Source organism: Mustela erminea, chromosome 19 (genome assembly GCF_009829155.1).
Source record: "Mustela erminea isolate mMusErm1 chromosome 19, mMusErm1.Pri, whole genome shotgun sequence".
NCBI lineage: Eukaryota > Metazoa > Chordata > Mammalia > Carnivora > Mustelidae > Mustela > Mustela erminea.
Genome location: NC_045632.1, coordinates 4,773,985 through 4,795,194, shown reverse-complemented (window position 1 = coordinate 4,795,194; position 21,210 = coordinate 4,773,985). Strand labels below are relative to the sequence as shown.

The 21,210-nt window shown below is 51.4% G+C and overlaps 1 protein-coding gene across 7 annotated transcripts; it reads left to right on the top strand.

Annotated features, from left to right (window-relative positions):
* The first annotated feature begins 225 nt into the window (after positions 1–225).
* On the top strand, positions 226–21,124 carry PLEKHA4 (pleckstrin homology domain containing A4). Of its 7 annotated transcripts, none has more exons than XM_032325946.1 (20): positions 226–426; positions 878–967; positions 2,318–2,425; positions 3,761–3,833; positions 3,924–4,024; positions 4,186–4,295; positions 5,536–5,751; positions 6,234–6,402; positions 6,974–7,048; positions 8,159–8,206; positions 8,344–8,424; positions 8,581–8,730; positions 9,975–10,073; positions 11,867–12,007; positions 13,006–13,105; positions 13,178–13,254; positions 18,718–18,879; positions 19,766–19,824; positions 20,214–20,326; positions 20,665–21,124. In XM_032325946.1, the coding sequence occupies exons 2-20, from the start codon at positions 884–886 to the stop codon at positions 20,922–20,924; spliced, it is 2,226 nt and encodes a 741-aa protein (XP_032181837.1). In that variant the 5' UTR covers positions 226–426; positions 878–883; the 3' UTR covers positions 20,925–21,124. The 7 variants fall into 7 exon arrangements, with proteins under 7 accessions (XP_032181837.1, XP_032181836.1, XP_032181835.1 ...); XM_032325945.1 differs by having other exon boundaries at positions 6,195–6,402; XM_032325944.1 differs by having other exon boundaries at positions 6,123–6,402; positions 18,718–18,870.
* Positions 21,125–21,210: the final 86 nt, after the last annotated feature.

The window sequence follows — 21,210 nt, the reverse complement described above, 5'->3', positions numbered from 1 at the left end:
ACCTGAGGAAGAGAGACTCTGAAAGTCCGAGGGGGAAAAGATCTGGGACAGAAACAGAAAGACTGAAGGGAAAGTCCTGGGTGGAGGGGGCCGGGGAGAGAATGAGTGAGAGAGAGACTGGAGGAGACCGATTAGAGACGGAGAGGCAAGGTGAGGCTGGAGGCAGAGACGCTCTGAAAGAAGGAAGAGTTGTGCTCGCTTCGGCAGCACATATACTGAAAGAAGGAAGAGTGACCAGAAGAGAGGAGAAACAAAAAGCAAAAAAGGTGTGAGTGAGCAGGTGAGAAGGGAAACAGGTCTGAGAGGTAGCCCCACCCCCCACCCCCTACCCCCCGCCCCCCGCCAGCCAGAAAAGGAGGGATACCGCAGCTGGGGGCCCCAGCACTCACACGGCCTTCTTGCCCCGTCCTTGGGACCCCAGAGCTGGTAAGTTCCCGGGCTGGCCTGGGAGGGACTGCCTGGGTGCACATTCCTGGCAACCCCGAGTTTGGCAGGGATAGCTGGCGTGATGCGTGTGGGCGGGCGGGAGACAGGTAGCTGGGGGCCGCTGGGAAGAGGCAGAGAATGGGGGCTCCCTGAGCACAGAGAGGGTCAAATTCCTGGCTAGAGTGCAGGGGGCAAGAATAAAGGAGCCCCTATTCTCTGTCTTGGGCGGCAGACAGCTGCCCCTTCCCGCAGCTGCCAGCGCCGCCCACCTCTCTTGGCACCGCGCTCGGTATGCAGTCCCCGGCCTGGGCCTCCCCCAGGCCCCCAGTCCCCAGACAACGGGCTCTTTCTCCTCAGCCTCCTCCGACCTGCAAGCCCCTGACCCTGTCTCTGTCCGCAGCCGGGTCAGCTGCAGAGACAGGCACACAGCCCCTTTCTTTCTCTCCCCAAGCCCTTGATGGAGGAGGGCAGACCTCGGAGCAGCCTCAGCCTGGCCAGCAGCGCTTCCACCATCTCCTCGCTGGGCAGCCTGAGCACCAAGGTTCGAGCTTCTTGGAGGGGCGGGGGAGAAGGGTGGAGCTCTGGGCCGCCCCATCCTCCTGTTTCGCAGCCCTGGGGGTTGGGGTTCCATGCCAACCCAAGGGCTTCCCGTTGCTAAGGGTAAGGATCCTTAGAGATGGGCTTGCCCACACCCAGTAAGGTCCCAACTGCCCATCAGCCGGAGCTAGGAATTCAGAGGCACTCCCAGCTGTCCCCACCCTTTGGATTTTCCCAATTCAAGCAAAGTAACAGTCCCGCTGCACTCCAGTTGCTAAGACAGGACTACTCCCCAGCCACGAGGCTCCCTCTGGGAACTCAGGCTGTGGCTACCCTTGACTGGGACTGAGAACTCACTCCCTGTCCTACCTCTAACCAACCTACCCAGTTGTGAAATCTGATAAGGAAAGACCTTTTCTCTGACGATGTCTCCAAGAGGTCTGAGAAACCAGCGTCACAAATTGTCACCCAAAGTTCACTGGTTTCCTTGTCCTCTGCCACCTTCTACTCATTTCCAGTTTCCCCAGTTCAGAATCTAGAGATTCGATCCCAACCTTGGTCAGCGCCAAGTAGGAAGTCCTGTGGGACTCTGGCTGTGGACACCTGAGATGCCTGCATAGACAGGACAGGGGCTCCATCTGTTGGAGGGGGAGGGGTTGGGAGTCATCTCTCTGCCTTGGACATGGTTGCTAGGGATGTCACTCCCTGGCATGGAGACATCCTCCTCAGCTGACCCATCCAGCACCCAGAACGTGGCATGGAAGTCCTTCCTGGTTAAGAGGGCACCTCCCAATAGTTCCAATTCTTTTTTTTTTTTTTTTTTTTTTAGATTTCATGTATTTATTTATTTGACAGACAGAGATCACAAGTAGGCAGAAAGACAGGTAGAGAGGGAGGAGGAAGCAGGCTCCCCGCCAAGCAGAGAGCCTGATACGGGGCTCAATTCCAGAACCCTGAGATCATGACCTGAGCCGAAGGCAGAGGCTTAACCCACTGAGCCACGCAGGCGCCCCAGTATTTCCAATTCCGATCCCAAAGACTGTACTACACTTCTGGCTCTGGTGGCCAACAGCATCCTCTCCTTGGCAGTAGACCAGTAGACCCTTGAATCCCATCCTTCTGCCTTCAGCCAGTAGCTTCTTCCTTTCCCCCAAACACCTCCAGCCACCCATTCAGACTAACAGCTCTGTACCACAAATATCCAGTTCTGATCTCAAAACTCAAGTTTCTTCCTTGGCTTGGTGTCTAAGGGCAGCCGAGCAAGGGCCTCGGGTTGCCTTCCCCCCAACCCCCAGCACCACCTCCCCAAGCCCATGTGAGGCCCCGTTCATTTCTGTCCTCCTTCTCTCCTCAGAAGCCTCCCCGGGCAGTAAGCAAGGTGCATGCCTTTGGGAAAAGAGGCAATGCTCTCCGAAGAGATCCCAACCTCCCAGTGCACATCCGAGGCTGGCTTCATAAGCAGGTGGAGTGAGCATGAGAAGGGAAGGGACACCGAGTGACGCTAGAGGCTGGGCCCCTGGCTGTCCACTGTTTCTCTCCTTCCCAGTCTCCAAATGCCTTTCGTTTTTTCTGATGTGACTTCTCTCCTTGTTCTGTCCTTGCTCCATGCACCCGTTCATTCCGCAAGCACTTCCTGAATATCCGTAATGTGCCAAGAGCAGATAAGACAAACTAGTATCTATCGTACGTTCAAGAGGGGTGGGGCAGGGACAGGTACGACAGTAGCCTATTTCGATTCTAGGAATTGTTGGAATTGCTCTGAAGAAATAACACAGGAGGATACGCACACAAGCGGCAGAGGGATGAGGCTGCCCTTTGACTCTTGGTCAGGGAAGGTGTCTCCGAGATGACATTTGAGATGAGAACGAACAGACAAGAAGGAACCCACCATGCTAAGAGCTGGGGGATGGAGAGAATCTGAGAGCAAAAGGCTTAGCCTAAAGCTTGGTGTTTAGAGCCAGCCAAAGGTCGAGACAGGAGGGATGGCAGGGCAGTGGTTTCCAACGTGTCCCTGCTAGGAACTTGCTGGAAATGCCGACTGTCAGCTCCCACCCACCCTAGATCTATGGACTCAGGAACTCTGAGGGTAGGACCCAGGAAACTGTATTTTAGCAAGCTCCCCTGGTGGTTTTTGTGCAGACCCATATTTGAGGCTCCCTGCAAGCCAGTAAAAGAGGAGAAGGAATTCGAGATTTATTCTGAGTATGATGGGAGGCTCTGTTTTGAGCAGGGAACTCCCACCATCTGACATAATTGAAAAAGATCCTACTGACTACAGTGGGAATGGATTGGCGAGAAGAGGGGCACAAGGTTGGAGATGGAGTGGTTTTGGCAGAGGAGATGGGAGATGCAGGATTCAGATTATGGGTCCCAGTACCACCTTCCTAGCCTCTGTGTCTCAGACTCCAGAAGAATCCAATCAAAAGTCTGAGTATGTAAAGTTCTGGCACACAGGCTGTACAGTTGCGTGTTCCAGCCTTCTGGTAACTTCTCAATCCCCAATTGACAGATGAGAAAACACAAGTGTCCTAGCCAGGAAATGACTAGTCTTAATGGCATAGTTTGAGGGGGCGGAGCCAGGAGCCCAACTCAGGTCTGACTGTGTCCGGAATCCTTGTGATCTCAACCAACCCCTGTACACCCTGTACAGCTCTCGGCTCACTCTGTTGCAGCAAACACGTGTCTGTTTCTCTCCTCTTTCTGGGTTTATCTGTCCCCGGGTGTCACTGTCTTCACTTCCACGTTTCCGCTCCCCACTGCCCCTCTACTCAGACCTCGCCTCCCGCTGTTTCCCCAGGACAGCTCCGGGCTCCGGCTCTGGAAACGCCGCTGGTTCGTCCTCTCCGGCCACTGCCTCTTCTATTACAAGGGTCAGTGCCCCGGCTGGCACAGGGTGGACGCCCCCCCCCTTTTTCCTTTAGCCTCTTGTGTGTTGCCTGATCCCAGCCCATCTCTTGCAGACAGCCGCGAGGAGAGCGTCCTGGGCAGCGTCCTGCTCCCTAGCTACAGCATCAGGCCTGATGGGCCAGGAGCTCCCCGAGGGCGGCGATTCACCTTCACCGTGAGTCCGTCCATCCCCCGTGGGCACTAAGGCACTAGGCGTTGGGGGCAGCCATGGGAACATCCATTATTGGAGATAAAAAAGCCTTGACCAGGGTCCATGGCATCCTCCTTTTTAGAGGGCCCGGGCGTCCAGATCCCCAGTTCTCTCTCCCCTCGCAGGCTGAGCACCCAGGCATGAGGACCTATGTTCTGGCCGCGGACACTCTGGAGGACCTGCGGGGCTGGCTGAGGGCGCTGGGCCGGGCCTCAAGAGCGGAGGGGGACGACTTGTGAGTATAGTTTCTGGCCACGCCCCTGACCTGCATTTCTAATCCTGGTCCATCTAATTAGCCCCAGCCCCTCCCCTTTAGGTCCTGCCTCTTCAACGTCCAAACACGCGTCTTCTAGCTAAGGAGCTCCCGCCCTTCAGGTCCCAACTCCAGGGAACTTCTGCAAAAAGTCTTTCTCTTCTAAGCTCCGCCCACCATTTTTTTGTCCAGCCCTTCCCTTTATCAATATTCCATACTCTCTGACTGGCTCCCTCAGAAGTCCCCGTCGGTGTCATCCGTGTCTCCCCCCTCCCACCACTCCCCACCACGCTCCCCACCCCGCCCCTCACTCGGGTTGCTCAGTGGCTTAAGCCTCTGCCTTCCGCTGCTCAGGTTCTGATCCCAGGCTCCGCATTGGGCTCCCTGCTGAGGAGACCCTTCCCGCCCCTCCCCCTCTGCTTCTCTGCCTACTTATGATCTCTCGCCCTCTGTCAAATAAATAAATAAAACCTTTTTTTAAATCTTTTTTTTTAAGGATTTTATTTATTTATTTGACAGACAGAGATCACAGGTAGGCAGAGAAGCAAGCAGAGAGAGAGAGGAAGGGAAGCAGGCTCCCGGTTGAGCAGAGAGCCCGATGCGGCGCTCGATCCCAGGACTCTGGGATCATGACTTGAGCTGAAGGCAGAAATTTTAACCCACTGAGCCACCCAGGCACCCCAAATAAATAAAATCTTAAACAAAAAAAATGTCGGGCGCCTGGGAGGCTCAGTGGGTTAAAGCCTCTGCCTTAGGCTTGGGTCATGGTCCCGGGGTCTTGGATCCGGCTCTCTGCTCTGCAGGGAGCCTGCTTCTTCCTCTCTCTCTGCTTGCCTCTCTGCCTACTTGTGATCTGTCTGTCAAATAAATAAATAAAATATTTTTTTAAAAAGTCTCCACCCCCAAGGCTGCTACTTAAGTAACGATCAAATATAAAAAGAAAGGCTTTTTTCAAACTCCGCCCTCCTTTCCAAAGTTTCAGTCTGGAGACTCATAGTCTGGGAATTTGGGCTCAGTGACCCCAGAGGACCTTGTAGCCCTGCACTAGTCATTTCCACACTTGAGGCCTCAGTTTTCCCATCTGCAAAGAGGGAACAATGATTTATAGTGCACCATTTACCCTTTAAACTGTGTGGGTTCCCCTGTGCTCATCTGTGAAATGGGAATATGGGCTGTTACGAGGTACAAAGGAGCGATGTCTTCTTCTGTGCACACTCGTTAGTGGTCGACCCAGGTCACCCCCACGTCCCCAGCCTGGAGAGGGCCCTGGTGGCCCTGGTGGTCCCCCAGAGGTGAGCAGAGGGGAAGAGAGACACGGCTTAGAGTCACCAGAGGTGGCTCGGCTCTCCAGACTTCGTGGACGACCTGGGCTGCTCACTCCCAGCCCCACAGCCGACCTCCAATCTGGACCTCGGATCCGGAGGACCAGGAGCCCAGAGTGAGTTGAGGGAGTCTGGGGACAAGAAGGTTCCACAGGCCACAGATTCAGAGGAAGAGCTATATTGGGGGTGTGGTCTAAGAGAAGAGCGGGGACTGTGGCTGATTCAGGGCGTGGCTTAGTGCTCTCTTCCTTCAGTGGATGTGAGTTGCTGGAGTTCTTGTGGGTCAGAACCCACAGGGGGTAGTCTAAGGAGGAGATGCCTCAAAGGTGGAAATTATTCAGGATCAGGCTAATAGAGAGGGATTCTACTCTAGAGGGACAGTGAGACACTGAAAGGGTATATGTACATGAAGCTGACTGGGTGGGTAGTGGGCTGAGGAGGCTCTAGTTCACCCAGTTTCCCGATTGATTCTCTCTCTGCCCAACAGCCTATTCACACCCCTCTCTCGCCCTCCCTCCCCTCTGAGCCTTCCCCGGCCCCGTTCTGCTCCTGTGCGCAGACCCCCTCCATCTTCTGGTGACATAGCACCTCTTGCTAGACCCCATACCCCTCTGAGTCGCATCGATGTCCGGCCTCCCCTGGATTGGGGCCCTCAGCGCCAGACACTCTCCAGGCCCCCAACTCCCCGGCGAGGACCCTCCTCTGAGTCTGGGGGAGGAAGGCCCCCCAGGAGTCCCCAGCACTGGAGTCAGGAGGCCAGAACACAGGTGAGCAGATGGGCATGGTCTGTCTTTCCAGGTTGGTCAGCGGCCATGGCCCCTTGGCATCATGGAAATTGTGGTTCAACATAATCACAGCTGGCTTCAGATATGAGGGAAAGGGGACTTCATCTCCCATCAGTTCTCAGGGCAGTGTTTTCAAGCCAGCCTCTGGCCATTACACCTTATGTATTATGGGGATTGTAGTCCAGAATACTGTCCTGGACAATGCCAGGAGAGGTAGTGGGGATTGCACCTGTCTTGTGTCTCTAGTTTATCTTTCCAAGATGGAATTATAGGCCCAGAATATCCACAGTTAATCACAAATGTGGGACTGAAAGTAGATTGCAACATTTATGGACCCTTGGGGCAGTTTTGCCAGGTTTCTCCATTTATTATCATCCCATGTGTCCCCGCAGTGGCACAAAGCTGGAGAACAGGTAGTTGAGGAAGTTGCAGGGGGCCCGTTCTGAACCTCAGAGACTCTCCTAAGTCACACCAATTCTGGATGCACCCACTGTAAGATCAGTTACTAAAACATGTGAATTTTGAAACATCTCTATTTCGTTATTCCTCCCAGGCCCCCTCTGGCTCCTCCACATATCTCCAACTACCCCCGAGAGCTCCCGGGACACGGGCTTCCATGGTTTTATTGGTAGGTGTCCTTGGCGCCTTGAATCTGCCAGAACCCCCTTCCTTGTTTTCTTGGCTATGGAGAATGTCATCTCCTGGACCAGTGTGCCTAGAGAAGATTGGATATTTTAAGGTCCCTTGACCGATGCTTCCATTAGTTTCCTAGGACTGCCACAAACTGGGTAGCATACATATAGAATATCTCTCCATTCACTGATATCATCTTCTAGGTATTTATTTCAGTTTTAAATTTTGTTTTCCATAGAGCTCTTGTATACTCTTAGTTAAGGTAACTCCTAAATTCCTGATAGTTTTTATAGCTATTTGAATGGCATCATCTTTTTTTTTCCAGATTATATCTTCTAGCTACGGATGGTGTAGAGATAGACTATTGATGTTTGGAAACTCGTTTTCACCTGGCACTCTTGCTGAATTCTCTTATTCTTTTTAAAAAAAATTTTTTTTAAAGTAATCTCTACACCCAGCATGGGGCCCGAACTCAAGACCCCCAAAACAAGAGGCACATGCTTCACTGACTGAGCCAGCCAGGCACCCCGAATTCTCTTACTCTAATCACTCTTTGATTTCGTTGGTTTCTCTGGGTCGATAAGCATATCATTCCCATCCTAACACTTTTATTTGTTTCCTTTTTCTTTTCTTATAGCATAGGTCAAGTTCTCTAAAACAGTGTTAAACTGTAACAGTAGTAGCAAGCATCCTTATTTTATTTTCAGTTGTAAAAGAAATGTCTAAATGTTCTCCACCAATTATAACATCGCTGAAGCTTTTTGGTAACAGAGTCATTGGATCTTCCTAAGGCCAGGAATTTGGCAGGTGGTCTACTGAGGTTTGCTAAAGCTTGGAACAAAGCTAATAAGGGGATGCCTGGGGGGCTCAGTCAGTTAAACATCCAACTCTTGATCTCAGCTTAGGTCTCTATCTTAGTGTTGTGAGTTGAAGCCCCAGGTTGAGCCCAGAAAGAAAGAAAGAAAGAAAGAAAAAAAAAAGCTAGTAAGAAGAAGGGTGGGGGGATATGCGAATAGAAGCAGGGCTTGAGAAACAGGGCTTGACTGAGCATTGAGCTACAATAAAGACTGTCTATGTGACACCTGGCTTTTCTCCTTTTCCCCAGCCGGGTCCCCCGCTGGATTCAACTTTTCACCAAAGCTTGGAGACAGATGTAAGTTCTCTGTGGTGTAAACCCTTCCAAGTACTCAGAGCTGGGGGGAGAATGCTTTAGATGGGGTGGGGTGTGGCAGGGAGGACGGGGAAGAGCCAGATCTGGTCCATAAGCTGCTCCTGTTCTCCTTTCTCCAGACTCTGTTGACCAAATTGTGTGGGCAGGACCGGCTCTTGAGGATGCTGCGGGAGGAGATAGACCAGAGACAGGAGGAGAAGGTGTGAGGCTCTGAGATGGGGAGGGACATTTGGCTTCTCCACCTGCCTTTCCCCTCCTGCTCTCCAGCATGCCCAGGGATTTGGGAGGACACCTTTTCTCTCTTGCTGGGGCCAAATGTGAACTCAGAAGTCTAACCACCTTCCCTCTCGGTGCAGGAGCAGCTGGAAGCAGCCTTGGAGTTGACCAGGCAGCAACTGGGCCAAACAGCCAGAGAGGCTGCGGCTCCAGGGAGGGCGTGGGGGCGCCAGCGCCTCCTGCAGGACCGGCTGGTCAGTGTAAGGGCTACTCTCTGTCACCTGACTCAGGTGAGCATCTGGGAAGGGGTGTGCACTCCTGCAGAGGCTCATGGGAAGGTCGTTCTTGAGAATTCCACTGCAAGGTTTTCTGGATAAATCCCCTCCAATTTTCTTTTTAGGGGGGTGAGGGGCAGAGGGAGAGGGAGAGATAGAATCTTAAGCAGGCTCCACGTCAATCATGGAACTGGACCCCGGGCTTCATCTCACAGCCCTGAGATTGTGACCTGAGCTGATTTCAAGATTGGAGCGCTTCACTGACCCAACTGCCCACGAGCCCTCCCTTTTCCCCTCCTCCCCTCCTCTCTTCCCTATCCTCCCCTCCCCCTCCCCTTCTTCTTCCCGCCTCCCTTTCCCCTCCCCTCCCCTCCCCTCCCTAAGTTTTAAATCAGTCATCTTGACAGTCTTAGAGGGTGAGAGGCAAGCAGCCAAGAAACAGCAGACCTAATTTAGCGGTTTGAGAAGGTGAATTTGACGTGCGCTTCCTCGCTTTGAATCTCAGCCCCTACTTCCTACTCATGGTAGCTGTGTCACCTTAGAGAAGTTACTTAACCTCTCTGGGCCTTAGATGCCTCTTACATAAACCTGAAGTGATAAATATAGTATTTACTTCATGGAGTCCTTGCAAGAATTTCATAAATACATATATTTATACACAACATAATAAATGCATATTTAACACACATATTTTATGCATTTATCTTATAAATATATATTTAATATATAAATATAAATTTACATATAAATATATGAATACTTAATAGGGTAAGAAATGTTAGTTATAATTATTACCTGTAAAATGGAGACATTAATAATACTTACCCCGCGTGAATTAAACGAGAGTTGAGAATAGTGGCTGGCACGTGGTTAAGTGCCTCATCACTGTTAGCGGCCGTGATGATGATCGCGATGATGGTGAGGCTTCCCAGGGGCACTTGGGGCTTATTATCTTGACTCTTACAAGAACTTACCGGATCTGTAGAGTTTACCACCCTAGTGTAGTCCAGAAGTAAGCAGAGAATTCAGGGAAATCTGTTAGTTGTCAATACTAGCGGATCATTGGAATGACACGTTCCATAGAGACTCTGGGAGTCTAATAGTCTGAGTGAAGAGGCTCTTGGGAGTTGTAGTCCATAGACGCCCCAGGGACGCTGTTTCTCTTCCTCCTCGTCAACTGGAAAAAAAAAATGGGAGTCGGGAAAGATTTGGTGGGTGGACGTACTAATCCTGTGTCTCCCCCTTTTTTGGGACCCGAGGAGCGGGAGCGCGTTTGGGACGCATACAGCAGCTTGGAACAGGAGCTGGGCACCTTGAGGGAGACCCTGGAGTACCTGCTGCACCTTGGTTCCCCCCAGGTATGTCCCCGGCAAACTCCACCCTCTCTGCCATCTTGCCCTGGAAACCCTTCAGGGCATTAAAGCTCCTCCCACTTCTTTTGAAGCGCCCCCCCCCCCTTCCTTTCATTCTAAACCCCTTATTGTGCTTCAAATCCTGCCCTTTATTTTAACACCTGCCTCAGGTTCGGAACCACTTTCCCCTCTGGTTCTAAATTCTCTCCTCTAATTTTGGAGCTCGGTCCTCCAGTTCGCAGCTCCACCCCTCAGCCCTGTCCCCATCCTGCGTCCTGACTTTTGTTGTTATATTTATCCTCTGGAATTTCTAGTTCTAAATCCAATCCCTTGGTTCAAGCTCCACTTCTGAAGTATAAGTCCCCTTGCTTAGCCTCAGGCCCACTTTTTTTTTTTTTTAAGATTTTATTTTATTTTTTTAAAAGATTTTATTTATTTATTTGACAGACAGAAATCACAAGCAGGCAGAGAGGCAGGCAGAGAGAGAAGGAAGCAGGCTCCGCACCAAGCAGAGATCCCGATGCGAGGCTTGATCCCAGGACCCTGGGATCATGACTTGAGCTGAAGGCAGAGGCTTTAACCCGCTGAGCCACCCAGGCACCCCAAGATTTTATTTTATTTTATTTTATTTTAAAGATTTTTTCTTTATTTATCTGACAGAGATCACGAGTAGGCAGAGAGGCAGGCAGAGAGAGAGGAGGAAGCAGGCTCCCCGCAGTGCAGAGAGCCCGACGCGGGGCTCGATCCCAGGACCCCGGGACCATGACCCGAGCCGAAGGCAGAGGCCCAACCCACTGAGCCACCCAGGTGCCCCCCCAAGATTTTATTTTTAAGTCATCTCAAAACCCATGGTGGGGCTGGAACCTACAACCCAGAGACCAAGAGTCATGTGCTCCAGGCGCCCCTCCCCCCACTTCTTCAATCTAAGATGAATAATTAATTGAGTTTCTAAATCATCTATCTTTAGTTTAAAATGTTGACTTCTTTTTTTCAAGATTTATTTTAGAGGTGGGGAGGGGCAGATGGAGAAGGAAAGGGAATCTGAAGCAGACTCTGGGCTGAGCCCAGAGTCGGATTCAGGGCTCAACCTCATGACGCTGAGATCAGGATCTGAACTAAAACCAAGAGTCAGAGGCTTAACCAATGGTACCACCCAGGTGCCCATTAAATATTGACTTCTAGGGTTGCCTGGGTGGCTTATCTGATTAAGTATCTGACTCTTGATCTCACATCCTGAGAGGTCTTGATCTCTTCCCCTGCATACATAATCCATTTATGACTCCATAAATAGAGCCTCGCAGGGACACCTGGGTGACTTAGTCCGTTAAGCATCAGCCTTTGACTGGGGTCATGATCTCTGGGTCCTGGGATGGAGCCCTGTGTTGGGCTCCCTGCTCTGAGGGGAACCTGGTTCTCCTTCTTCCCCTGCTTGCCGCCCCCTGCACCTTCTGAACTTGCTCTCTTACTCTCTTTAATAAAGAAATAACATCTGGGGTGCCTGGGTGGCTCAGTGGGTTAAGGCCTCTGCCTTCGGCTCTGGTCATGATCTCAGGGTCCTGGGATCAAGTCCCGCATCGGGCTCTCTGCTCAGCAGGGAGCCTGCTTCCCTTCCTCTCTCTCTTCCTGCCTCTCTGCCTACTTGTGATCTCTGTCTGTCAAATAAATAAATAAATAAAAATCTTAAAAAAAAAAACCCTTTAATAAATAAATAAATAAAGCCTCACTGATTTCAGACCCAGTTCTAACGCTCCTGGCATTCTCCCACCTTTGAGTAACAGATTCCTTTCCTTCCCCCCAAGGACAGAGCATCAGCTCAGCAACAGCTATGGATGGTGGAAGACACGCTGGCAGGTCTGGGGGGCCCCCAGAAGCCACCCCCCAACACAGAACCTGACTCCCCATCCCCTGCGCTTCAAGCAGAGGAGTCATCAGAGAGGGAGGTGAGACTCACAAGCCTCTCTCTCCACCCCCAGCTTCCTGTCTCATCTGCCCTGGCCCAACTCCTCACCCATGCCACCTTCTTCTCTCTTTCTTTCTTTCTCTCAGCTAACCAACCACAGGCAAGTGTTGTAACCTCCAGAAGCCTTTGTTTCTTTGCTTGTTAGATTGTGATCGTAGTCCAGCGGTGTGCTCCAGCCAGCTCCCAACACCTCCTAAGAGCCACTTGGGCGCATCTCCTCTCAACACCGTGTTCAGTGATTTCCTGTTGGTTGCTTGAAATTGACCATGGTGGCGATATTTTCACCACAGAGATTGGCGATCGCTACATATCGGGGCTGTTCTCTCCCGGAGAGACATTTACTCAGCATTTACGAGACACTGCTGATCATAACCCCCAACTTGTAGGGTTCTGTAAAAAGGAGAGATGATGATTAGAAATTGTCAGACATGGAGTAAGCCCCCAGCAGGCAAGAACCGCTGTTGTCCGAGCTGGCTTAGAGTGGCTGTGTTCCTTGACCCTCAGATCATGCATCCGAGAGACCCGGGTTCAGATCCCAGCTCTGCCATCTTTGTGATATCACTCGTTGACTTTGTTCTTGGAGCCTTCCCCGTCTACTAAGTAGGGATGATAATGGCCACTTTGTAGGTTTATGGAGGAGATTTAATGAAATAATGCAGGTAAAGGGCTTATCACAGCTCCTACTGCACAATCATTACAAAACCTGTGCTTACAATGCCTCGCCACGTGTCAGGTGCTGTTCTAAGTGCCTTACGTGTATGGACTCAATCCGCATAGCAAAGATGAAATATGGCTGGCCCAGAGAGGTAAAGTGACTGGCCCAGGGTCACACAGCTCAAAATGCCAGAGCTGAGATTTGAAAACAGACCAGTTTTCAGTCAGATTCCTATTGATGCTGTTTCTCCATTGCTAAGTGCCTGAGAACTAGTAAGAATGATGATGATGATAAGTATTTTTTTCCTCTCCTGACCCCTCCAGAGCCTGCCTGAGTCATTGGAACTGAGCTCAACCCGGTTGCCTGAGGCTGACTGGGGGCGGCCCCCTGGGGGCGACAGAGACCTCTCCAGCCCTCGCTCAGGTGAGCGTCTGGGGCTGGATGGGACTTACTGGGCCTTCCCTGGCCTCACCAAGTCCCATTCTGCCCTCTCAGGTCTTGGATCACCGAGGGTCTCCCGGGCTTCCAGCCCCGAGAGTCGCCGCCCGGCTTCCCCACAGGCAGGAACCAAGGTAGGGGGGGGGTCCATCTCCACATCCTCATGCCCATCTTTAACCCTTTAACCTGACTGCCACCCACTCAGGGGGAACAGCTGCGAGAACGGAGCTCAGAGATCACACCCCAGGGTAGGGAGAGTGAGATTTGTTGAGCGCTGGGATTGAATTTTGTCTTTACCACTTCTAAGCTGCGTGACTTGGGGTCGTTTATGAAACCTCTCCGCCCATGTGTGCCCATCTGCAAAATGGAGCTCCTGGCAGTAACCCCCTCACCCCCCTACCCCCACCCACCTCTGCCTAGAACTGATGTGAGGATTCAAACTGGACTTCAAGCTAAGGTTGAAAATAGTGCTTAGGGACACCTGGGTGGCTCAGTCAGTTAAGCAGCTACCTTGGGCTCAGGTCCTGATCCCAGGTTCCTGGAATCGAGCTCTGCTTCTGACCCTCTCTCTCCCCTTCTCCCTCTCCTGCTCCTGCTTTCTTTCCCTATGTCTCTCTCAAATAAATAAAATCTTAAAAAAAGAAGAAGAAGAAAATAGTGCTTACATGTGATAAGGACTTCATTCATTCATTTGACAAATATTTATTAAATGTCCTCATGGCTGGGGGCGCCGGGGTGGCTAAGTTGCTGAGCATCCCATTCTTGGTTTTGCCTTAGGTCGTGATCTCAGGGTCGTGGGATTGAGCCCCGAGTCAGGCTCTGGGCTCAGCTCGGAGTCAGCTTGAGATTCCCTCTTCCTGTCCCTCTGACCCTCCTGCTCATGCTCTATCTCTCTCTCTCAAATCAATCAATCAATCAATCAATCTTTAAAATATCTATATATCTCTATTTATATCTTGTCATGGTTGTCCAATAAGGTAGCCAATAGCCACATGGGACTATTTAAATTAAAATGAAATAAAATTTAAAAATCACTCGCACTCACTGCATTTCAGGTGCTTAGTGCCCCCCCCCACCCCGTGACCAGTGGCTATCCTTCTGGACACAGCAGATACAGAACATTGCCACCCTCCAGAAAATTCTCTTGCATAGAGCTGTCCAGGCGCTGAGGACACAAATATGAACAAAGAGGAAAAAAAAAAAAAAAACCTTCCCTCATGAATCCGTCATTCTAGCAGGAAGAGGCACATAATAATCAACTTTCTCTATACTATTTTAACGTCATGAGTGCTAAAGAAGTAAAAACAACACGAACATGGTGAGGAGGTTTGGGATGGCAGAGGAAGGGGTGCAATTGTAAATGGCTTGGTCTGGACCAGTGACGTTTGTGCAGCCCCCTGAAGGAGGTGAGGGAGCAAGACTTGGGTAGAAAAGCGTTGCAGGCAAAGGAACAGCCTTTGAAGAAGTTCTGGGGGGAGGTGGGGGGGTGGAGGGTGGTTGTGAGTTGGAGGGGTGGGGGAGTGGGCTTGCCGTGTTGCCGGAGCCGCTAGAAAGTCAGAGTGGCTAGAACCGAGTATGGGAGCGAGGGGTAGAGTGGTGGAGGGAAGAGGAGAGATGGGTATTGCGGTTGGATGGTGTTGGGACTGTGGTTCAAAGGCGAGTCCCAAGGAGGGTTCTTAACGCCAGAGGGAGCTGGCGACCTCTGCCGGCCATGCGGGGAACAAGCTGTGGGGTGAGCACTGAGTGAGGCAGGAGACCCGTTGAGGACAGTCCAGATGGAAAATAACGGTAATTCCCACTAGGTTAGAAGAACTGGGTATGTTGAGAGGGAGGTAGATTCTAATTACACCGCTCTTCAAAATGTATCCAAAACCCTGGGAACCATATTTAATTCAAAATGCAAAAATTTGCAGATTCTGGGGACACCTGGGTGACTCAGTCCATTAAGCATCTGCCTTTGACTCAGGTCATGATCCCAGGGTCCTGGGCTCGAGCCCCAAGTCAGGCTCCCTGCTCATAGGGGAGCCTGCTTCTCCTTCTCCCGCTCCCCCTGCTTGTGCATGCTGTGCACGCGCTCGCTCTCTCTCAAATAAATAAAAAAAATATGATTAGGCAAAGGATTTGCCAATTCTAGGCTGGTAATAGGATTCATACTGTGTATTATATAAGACGTCTAGCGGTGTCTGGCACAGAGCCCTTAATCAGACATATTAAATTCCTCTAGCTATACATATGATGATTCGTACTTAAATGGGATTCAGTTTATAAATAACGTCTCAATTTAAATTTGTGGTTTTTAAAAATAGAGCATTGAACAACTAAATAATCGATTGGGTCAGAGTGGAATAAAAACCATTATGAATATGCACTTTTTATTTCTTTTCTTTTTTTTTTAGATTTTAGTTATTTATTTGACAGAGAGAGACACAGGGAAAGAGGGAACACAAGCAGGGGGAGTGGGAGAGGGAAAGCAGGCCTACCCTGCAGGGAGCCTGATGCAGGACTCGATTCCAGGACCCTGGGATCATGTCCTGAGCCGAAGGCAGATGCCAACGACTGAGCCATCCAGGTGCCCCCAGGGCAAACCATCTAATTCCTAAACATCTCCTCTTTTTTTTTTTTTTTTAAATATTTTATTTATTTATTTGACAGAGAGAGAGATCACAAGTAAGCAGAGAGGCAAGCAGAGAGGAGCGGGGAAGCAGGCTCCCTGCTGAGCAGAGAACCCGATGCAGGGCTCGATCCCAGGACCCTGAGATCATAACCTGAGCCGAAGGCAAAGGCTTAACCCTATGAGCCACCCAGGCGCCCCAACATCTCCCCTTTTAATCACACTGTGAAGTGCTTTCCTTCCCCGCTGAAGTCCCAGACACTCCACCCCCTTCTTGGTTCAGAACAACACACATAACCTCATTTTGCCCATCCATCTTTAGAATTTCCAAATCTGTGTGGATTCCCCTTGCACATGCTATTAAACCGGAATTTCTCCACTTAATACTATCCTTTGTCAATTCGATGCTTGGTCTGGCTGGAAGGACTCTTGATGGGCACAGGAATTTTTGCTCCCCAACAAATGATCACTCATTTCACCTTTTCTTCCATGGGGAGTTTCTCCCCTGTGCCCCCAATGTCCTCAACATCATCAAGGGGTCATCCTCTTGAATCTCTGTCAAAGTAATGAATGCCCACTAAGGGTCACTAAGTCACTGCCAGGTCCAGCATGGGCTTCTTATATACACCTGACCACTGTGGGTGGAAATAACAAGGCTGGGGATCATCTTCTCACCAGACCCCAGATCTTTGCTTGAGGACTTTGGGACAGGAGGTCCCATATGTTTCACTTGCAGTGTCATTTTATTATATTTTATTTTTAGTTTTTTTTTTTAAAGATTATTTATTTGGGAGAGAGAACAGAGCTAGCAATAGAGAACATGAGTGGGGAGTGGAGGGGCAGAGAGAGAGGGAGAAGCAGACTCTCCACTGAGCAGGGAGCCTGACGCAGGGCTCAATCCCAGGACCCTAGGATCATGACCTCAGCCGAAGGCAGACACTCGATGACCAAGCCCCCCAGGCACCTCTTTTTTTTTTTTTTAAGATTTTATTTATTTATTTGTGAGAGAGAAAGCGAGAGTGAGAACGCACAGTCAGACAGAGTGGCAGAGGGAGAAGCAGGCTCCCTGCAGAGCAAGGAGCCCCATGTGGGACTCCCCGGACGCTGGAATCATTACCTGAGCCAAAGGCAGCCGCTTAACCAACTGAGCCACCCAGGGGTCCTGCCCAGGCACCTCTTGATCGAACGTTTTAAAGCATGTCTGGAGCTTCCTTTATTATCGCAGATACAAAACAGTTCGTCCTGTCCGTCGTTTCTGAGGAGGAGAGGCACTGTGTGATTCTCAAAGGGGTGTGTCCAGGTCGGGGACAGTCGGGGCTGCTTTGAATAAGGCTGAACCAGTCACGTGGTTCTGGGGACTGTGGCTGTTTACAGCTCTGGGATGGTGTCTGTTGTGAGTTCCAAGGATTTTGGAGCTAAGCAAGGACAGTGATATGACCGGGGAGATGGAAGAAGGAACACCCGCGGGCTGTGTTTGGTCCACGCTGGGGCAGAGGTCACGCCTGGAGGCCGCAGCCCAGAAGCTTCAATGGTGGGTCTCCGTGTCAGAGAGCTCCTGAGGGCAGCAGCCACTTGGGGTTTTTTAATAGCTGCGAGTTTATCTTATCTGTGGCTCAGAGTTTATCTTATCTGTGGCTCGCAGACATGGGACACTGTTTCCTGGAGTCCTCAAAGCAGGCAGGCTGTGAATGGCTACAGTTTTCTGCCTATGTGGGCTATGTCTAAAACAAGTCCATGTGTGAACCTTGGAATTTGGTGATGGCCAGTTTGGGGCCATCATTTTTACAGCAGGTGGACCTGTGACTCACAATGGCCCCGATCAGGGCAAAGCAGAGTAAACAGCAGCGTTTGGCCCTCCGCTAGGCAGCTGATCCAAGGTGGCTCCCTAGAATCCTCTAGGTAGAGGCTGCAGCTAAGGGTTCTCTGGTTTTGTTTGTTGAAGTCCAAAAGCATGCCCTTGGGGAAGGCACGTGGGAAGGGGTCTGTTCCCAGGCATCTTGGCTAGTGGCAAGAGAACTCCAGGTGGCCCCTGGCATTCTCACTGTATGTGTCTGTGTCCACATGGCCCCCCTTTCCTGAAGGATGACACGTCTGCGGCCCAAGAGATCTGTCCGCCTGGTTCTTGCCCGAATGACAGCCTTCCTGCATTTCGTCCCCAGCCTTTTCCCCTTTAGTTCAGGCTGGTGGCATTTCCGCTGAGCTGACTTCCCAGATTCGCACATCACATGCCTAATCTCTCAGCAACACTCTTGGGATTCTCTCCAGAGTTCTGGTTTCCTTTGAGTGTTTTTTTCCTCCTCCTTCTTCTTTGATTTGTCTCTGTCCTCCCGCATTTGAAGTTCTTAAGTCTAGAGAGCCATGGTTCAGGTGTCAGTGAGGCCAGGCTTGCTCTGAAAGGTGCTGGGGAAGCATCTGTTTCAGGCCTCTGTCCTAGCTTCTGGAAGGTCCTTGGCTTGTAGCCACGCCCCTGGACTTACCACATGGCTTTATGGCGCTGTCCCTGTGTGTGTCATCCATCTGGTTTTGGGAGTGAGAGAGAGAGAGCTCAGAAAAGCCCTTTTGAAGGCCATTCCAAAAGGATCCTCGTAACAATTTAGTGAATGTCTGTCATTCCTCCTTCTGTTGAGTCTAAGCTGACTCAGTTGTTTTTCATCACCAGGAACTGAGAGTTGACAGCCCGGCTCCTGACTACCAGGGCTAGAAAGCCGAGAATGTCCAGGACCTGTGGGTGTTTGTTAGGGTGTGGCCTAACAAGCAGGGCAGCTGCTGAAAATGAGGCCAGAGAGGCAGGGAGGGCCTCAGAGATCTTTGTCCTGAGAGTGCTTGGAGACCTGGGAGGACAGCCTCAGCTCTGGCAGCCTAAAGAACCCTCTGAGTCTAGGGATGGAACTTACTGGAAAGGGCAGGACTGGAGGCTGAGTAGTTCAGGGAAGAGAGAAAGAGGAGCCCTAAAGTTGGGGCCTCAAAGTGTTTCTCATCTCCCCAGCCTCCCCTCGCCCGGCCTCGGATGAGCGCTCAGGAGCAGATGGAGAGAATACGCCGAAACCAGGAGTTTGGACGGCCTCTCCCTCGCCCAGCCTCCCCCCGGCTTCTCACTCTGGGAAGGACGCTGTCCCCTGCTAGACGCCAGCCTGACACAGAACCAAGGGTGAAGGGAACAGAGGGTGCAACGTGGGGCGGTGGGGTGGTAGTGGGTCCTCCGTGCCTAGTGCAAGCCTGAGTTTTCGCGTCTGTGAAATGGGCATTTCCCTCCCTCTTTTCCCAGAGCTGGGATTCGAGGTTCACCCCAATAAGTTCCTGTGCTGCTGATGGCTCCCCTAGGGGGGTGCAGGTGGGGGAGGCAGAGACCTCTTCACATCACCAATGTTTTTCCTTCAGGATGGGGGTCACAGTTCAGGACTGTGGGTCCCACTTTTTTTTTTTTTTCGTTACTATGTGTTATCAAAGGGGAAAACAATGAGCAAGTAAGGGAATGATTATATTCATCCTGTCGCAATGGGGAGAGCATTCCAGATCTGAAGATGAATGTCGCGGCCCATGGTTTCATCTGAGACTTTTCTAGGGAGTAATTAGACAAGTCATAGGTGGGGTGATTTTACAGCTGGGATTATTTTTGTAATCAGGAGACATCTCGGTTGAACACCAAATGTTTATCTCTGTGTCTAGTTAGTTTGAAGGGGACAAGCAGTTCAGCTAATTCTTTATGAGCCCAAAATTGTGAATTTGGAGGGCCCTTTCCTGGCCTTGTTGTAGGTAAATTAGGGGGTGGTCATCTGTCAGTCCTGTGGAGGTCATACAAAGGAAGAGAGGTTCTGTGGTAGGCCATTTCCCGGAAGCCAAAGGGATCTGTATTGGGGGGTGGGGGTGGGGCAGATTTTCTTAATGCTTGCTGTTTTCCAGGAATGCATGTAAAGTTAAATATTGTCTCTGAGGCAATTTCACTCCCTCTCAGAGCCCCCCTCATTTCGCCCTCAAAATGAGAACATGGGAACTTCCTGGTGAGGAGGAATTTTAATGCCCCAATTCCTTTGCAGCCAGTCCAGGGACACTCAGGAGCCCCCAAATGGCTCAGAAGCTCTGGATCCTGGAGCAGGTAAAGAACCGAGAGTGAGGCAAGAAGGAGGAAATCAAGTGGCCAAAGGAAAAGCATTATTATTGCTGCATTTTGAGTACTAAAGTACAGACTGCAAAACCTTTTAGAGATGCTTGAGTTCCTGGGGCATCAGAAAGCGCACAGATTCACATGAGAATTGCAGTTTCTCTGGGTCGGTATCAAACTCCTGCTCCTGTGTCAGGAAAGGGGGTGAAATTTAGGGAGGGCTAGACTCACATCCCACGAGGCACACAGGTTTTTTGAGGGCCACAGCCTGTTTAAAGTCTTTTAGGGACACGGGCTAGGGACTACAATTCCCAGAAAGACAATCGCGCACAGTGGAACTGGCTCCCTGTAGATGTCCCCCAAATCTCTTTTTTTTTCCCTAGTCCCAGGAATACCACCCCTTATTTGCCGACAGCCGAAGGGCACCGGGAGAGAGTCCTCAGCCTCTCTCAAGCTCTGGCTACTGAGGCGTCGCAGTGGCACAGAATGATGACAGGTGAGGAGGGGCTGGGGACCTTGGATTCCTGGGTTTGGGGGAAGAGGGAGCCAGAGCCTTGGAATCCTTGGTTCCGGTCAGGAGGGTTCTGAGAGCTGCTGGGATCCTATGTCTGGATGGGGAGAGCGCCCTAGAGGGTTTGGGAGTTCCAGATCCCAGGCAGGAGGGGACAGGGGTTTGGGACTCCTGAGTCTGGGGGTGGGAGTGGGGCCAGACTTGAGGTCTGAGAGAGGAAGGGACTGGGGGCTCGACTCCCGGGTCTGAGAGGAAAGGCCCTGGGGGTCCAGACTCCTGTGTCCCAAAGTTTGCCATTCTCACTACCCACTCGTGCCGTCCAGGTGGAAACTTGGACTCCCGAGGAGACCCTCTTCCCCCTGCGCCACCGCCTCCGTCAGACCCCAGCCCCCACGTGACCTCGCCCCCCAGATCTCCAGTGGCTAATTCCGGCTCCGCGGGGTTGTCCTGCGGAGGTAGTGGGCGCGGCGCAGGCCCCGCCTCCTGGGAGCCCACTTGGGAATCCGGGACCGCCCCTCCCGCCCTGACCCAAGAGGAGGGGGCGTGGCCTCTGCGAGTCACGCTGCTGCAGTCCAGCTTCTGACCCGCCGGCGCGCCGCAGCCAATCGGAGTGTGAGGGCGTGGCCCGGAGGTACCGCCCCACGATCTGGAGCCACTCAGGGCGCCTGGAGGCGTGGCTCGGTCCCCTCTGTAGCCAGGAGAGGGAGACGTTTCTATGGCCAAAGTTTGGTTTTCCCAACGCTTGTCCAAATTCGGATTAAAACTTTGAACTTTTAGTCAATAGCTTTCTCTCTGTCTGTTTGGGGTTGTGACGCGGGGTCTTTTCGGGGAAGAGCTAGAGTTGTGGACTCCTGCGTCCTGAGGGTCTG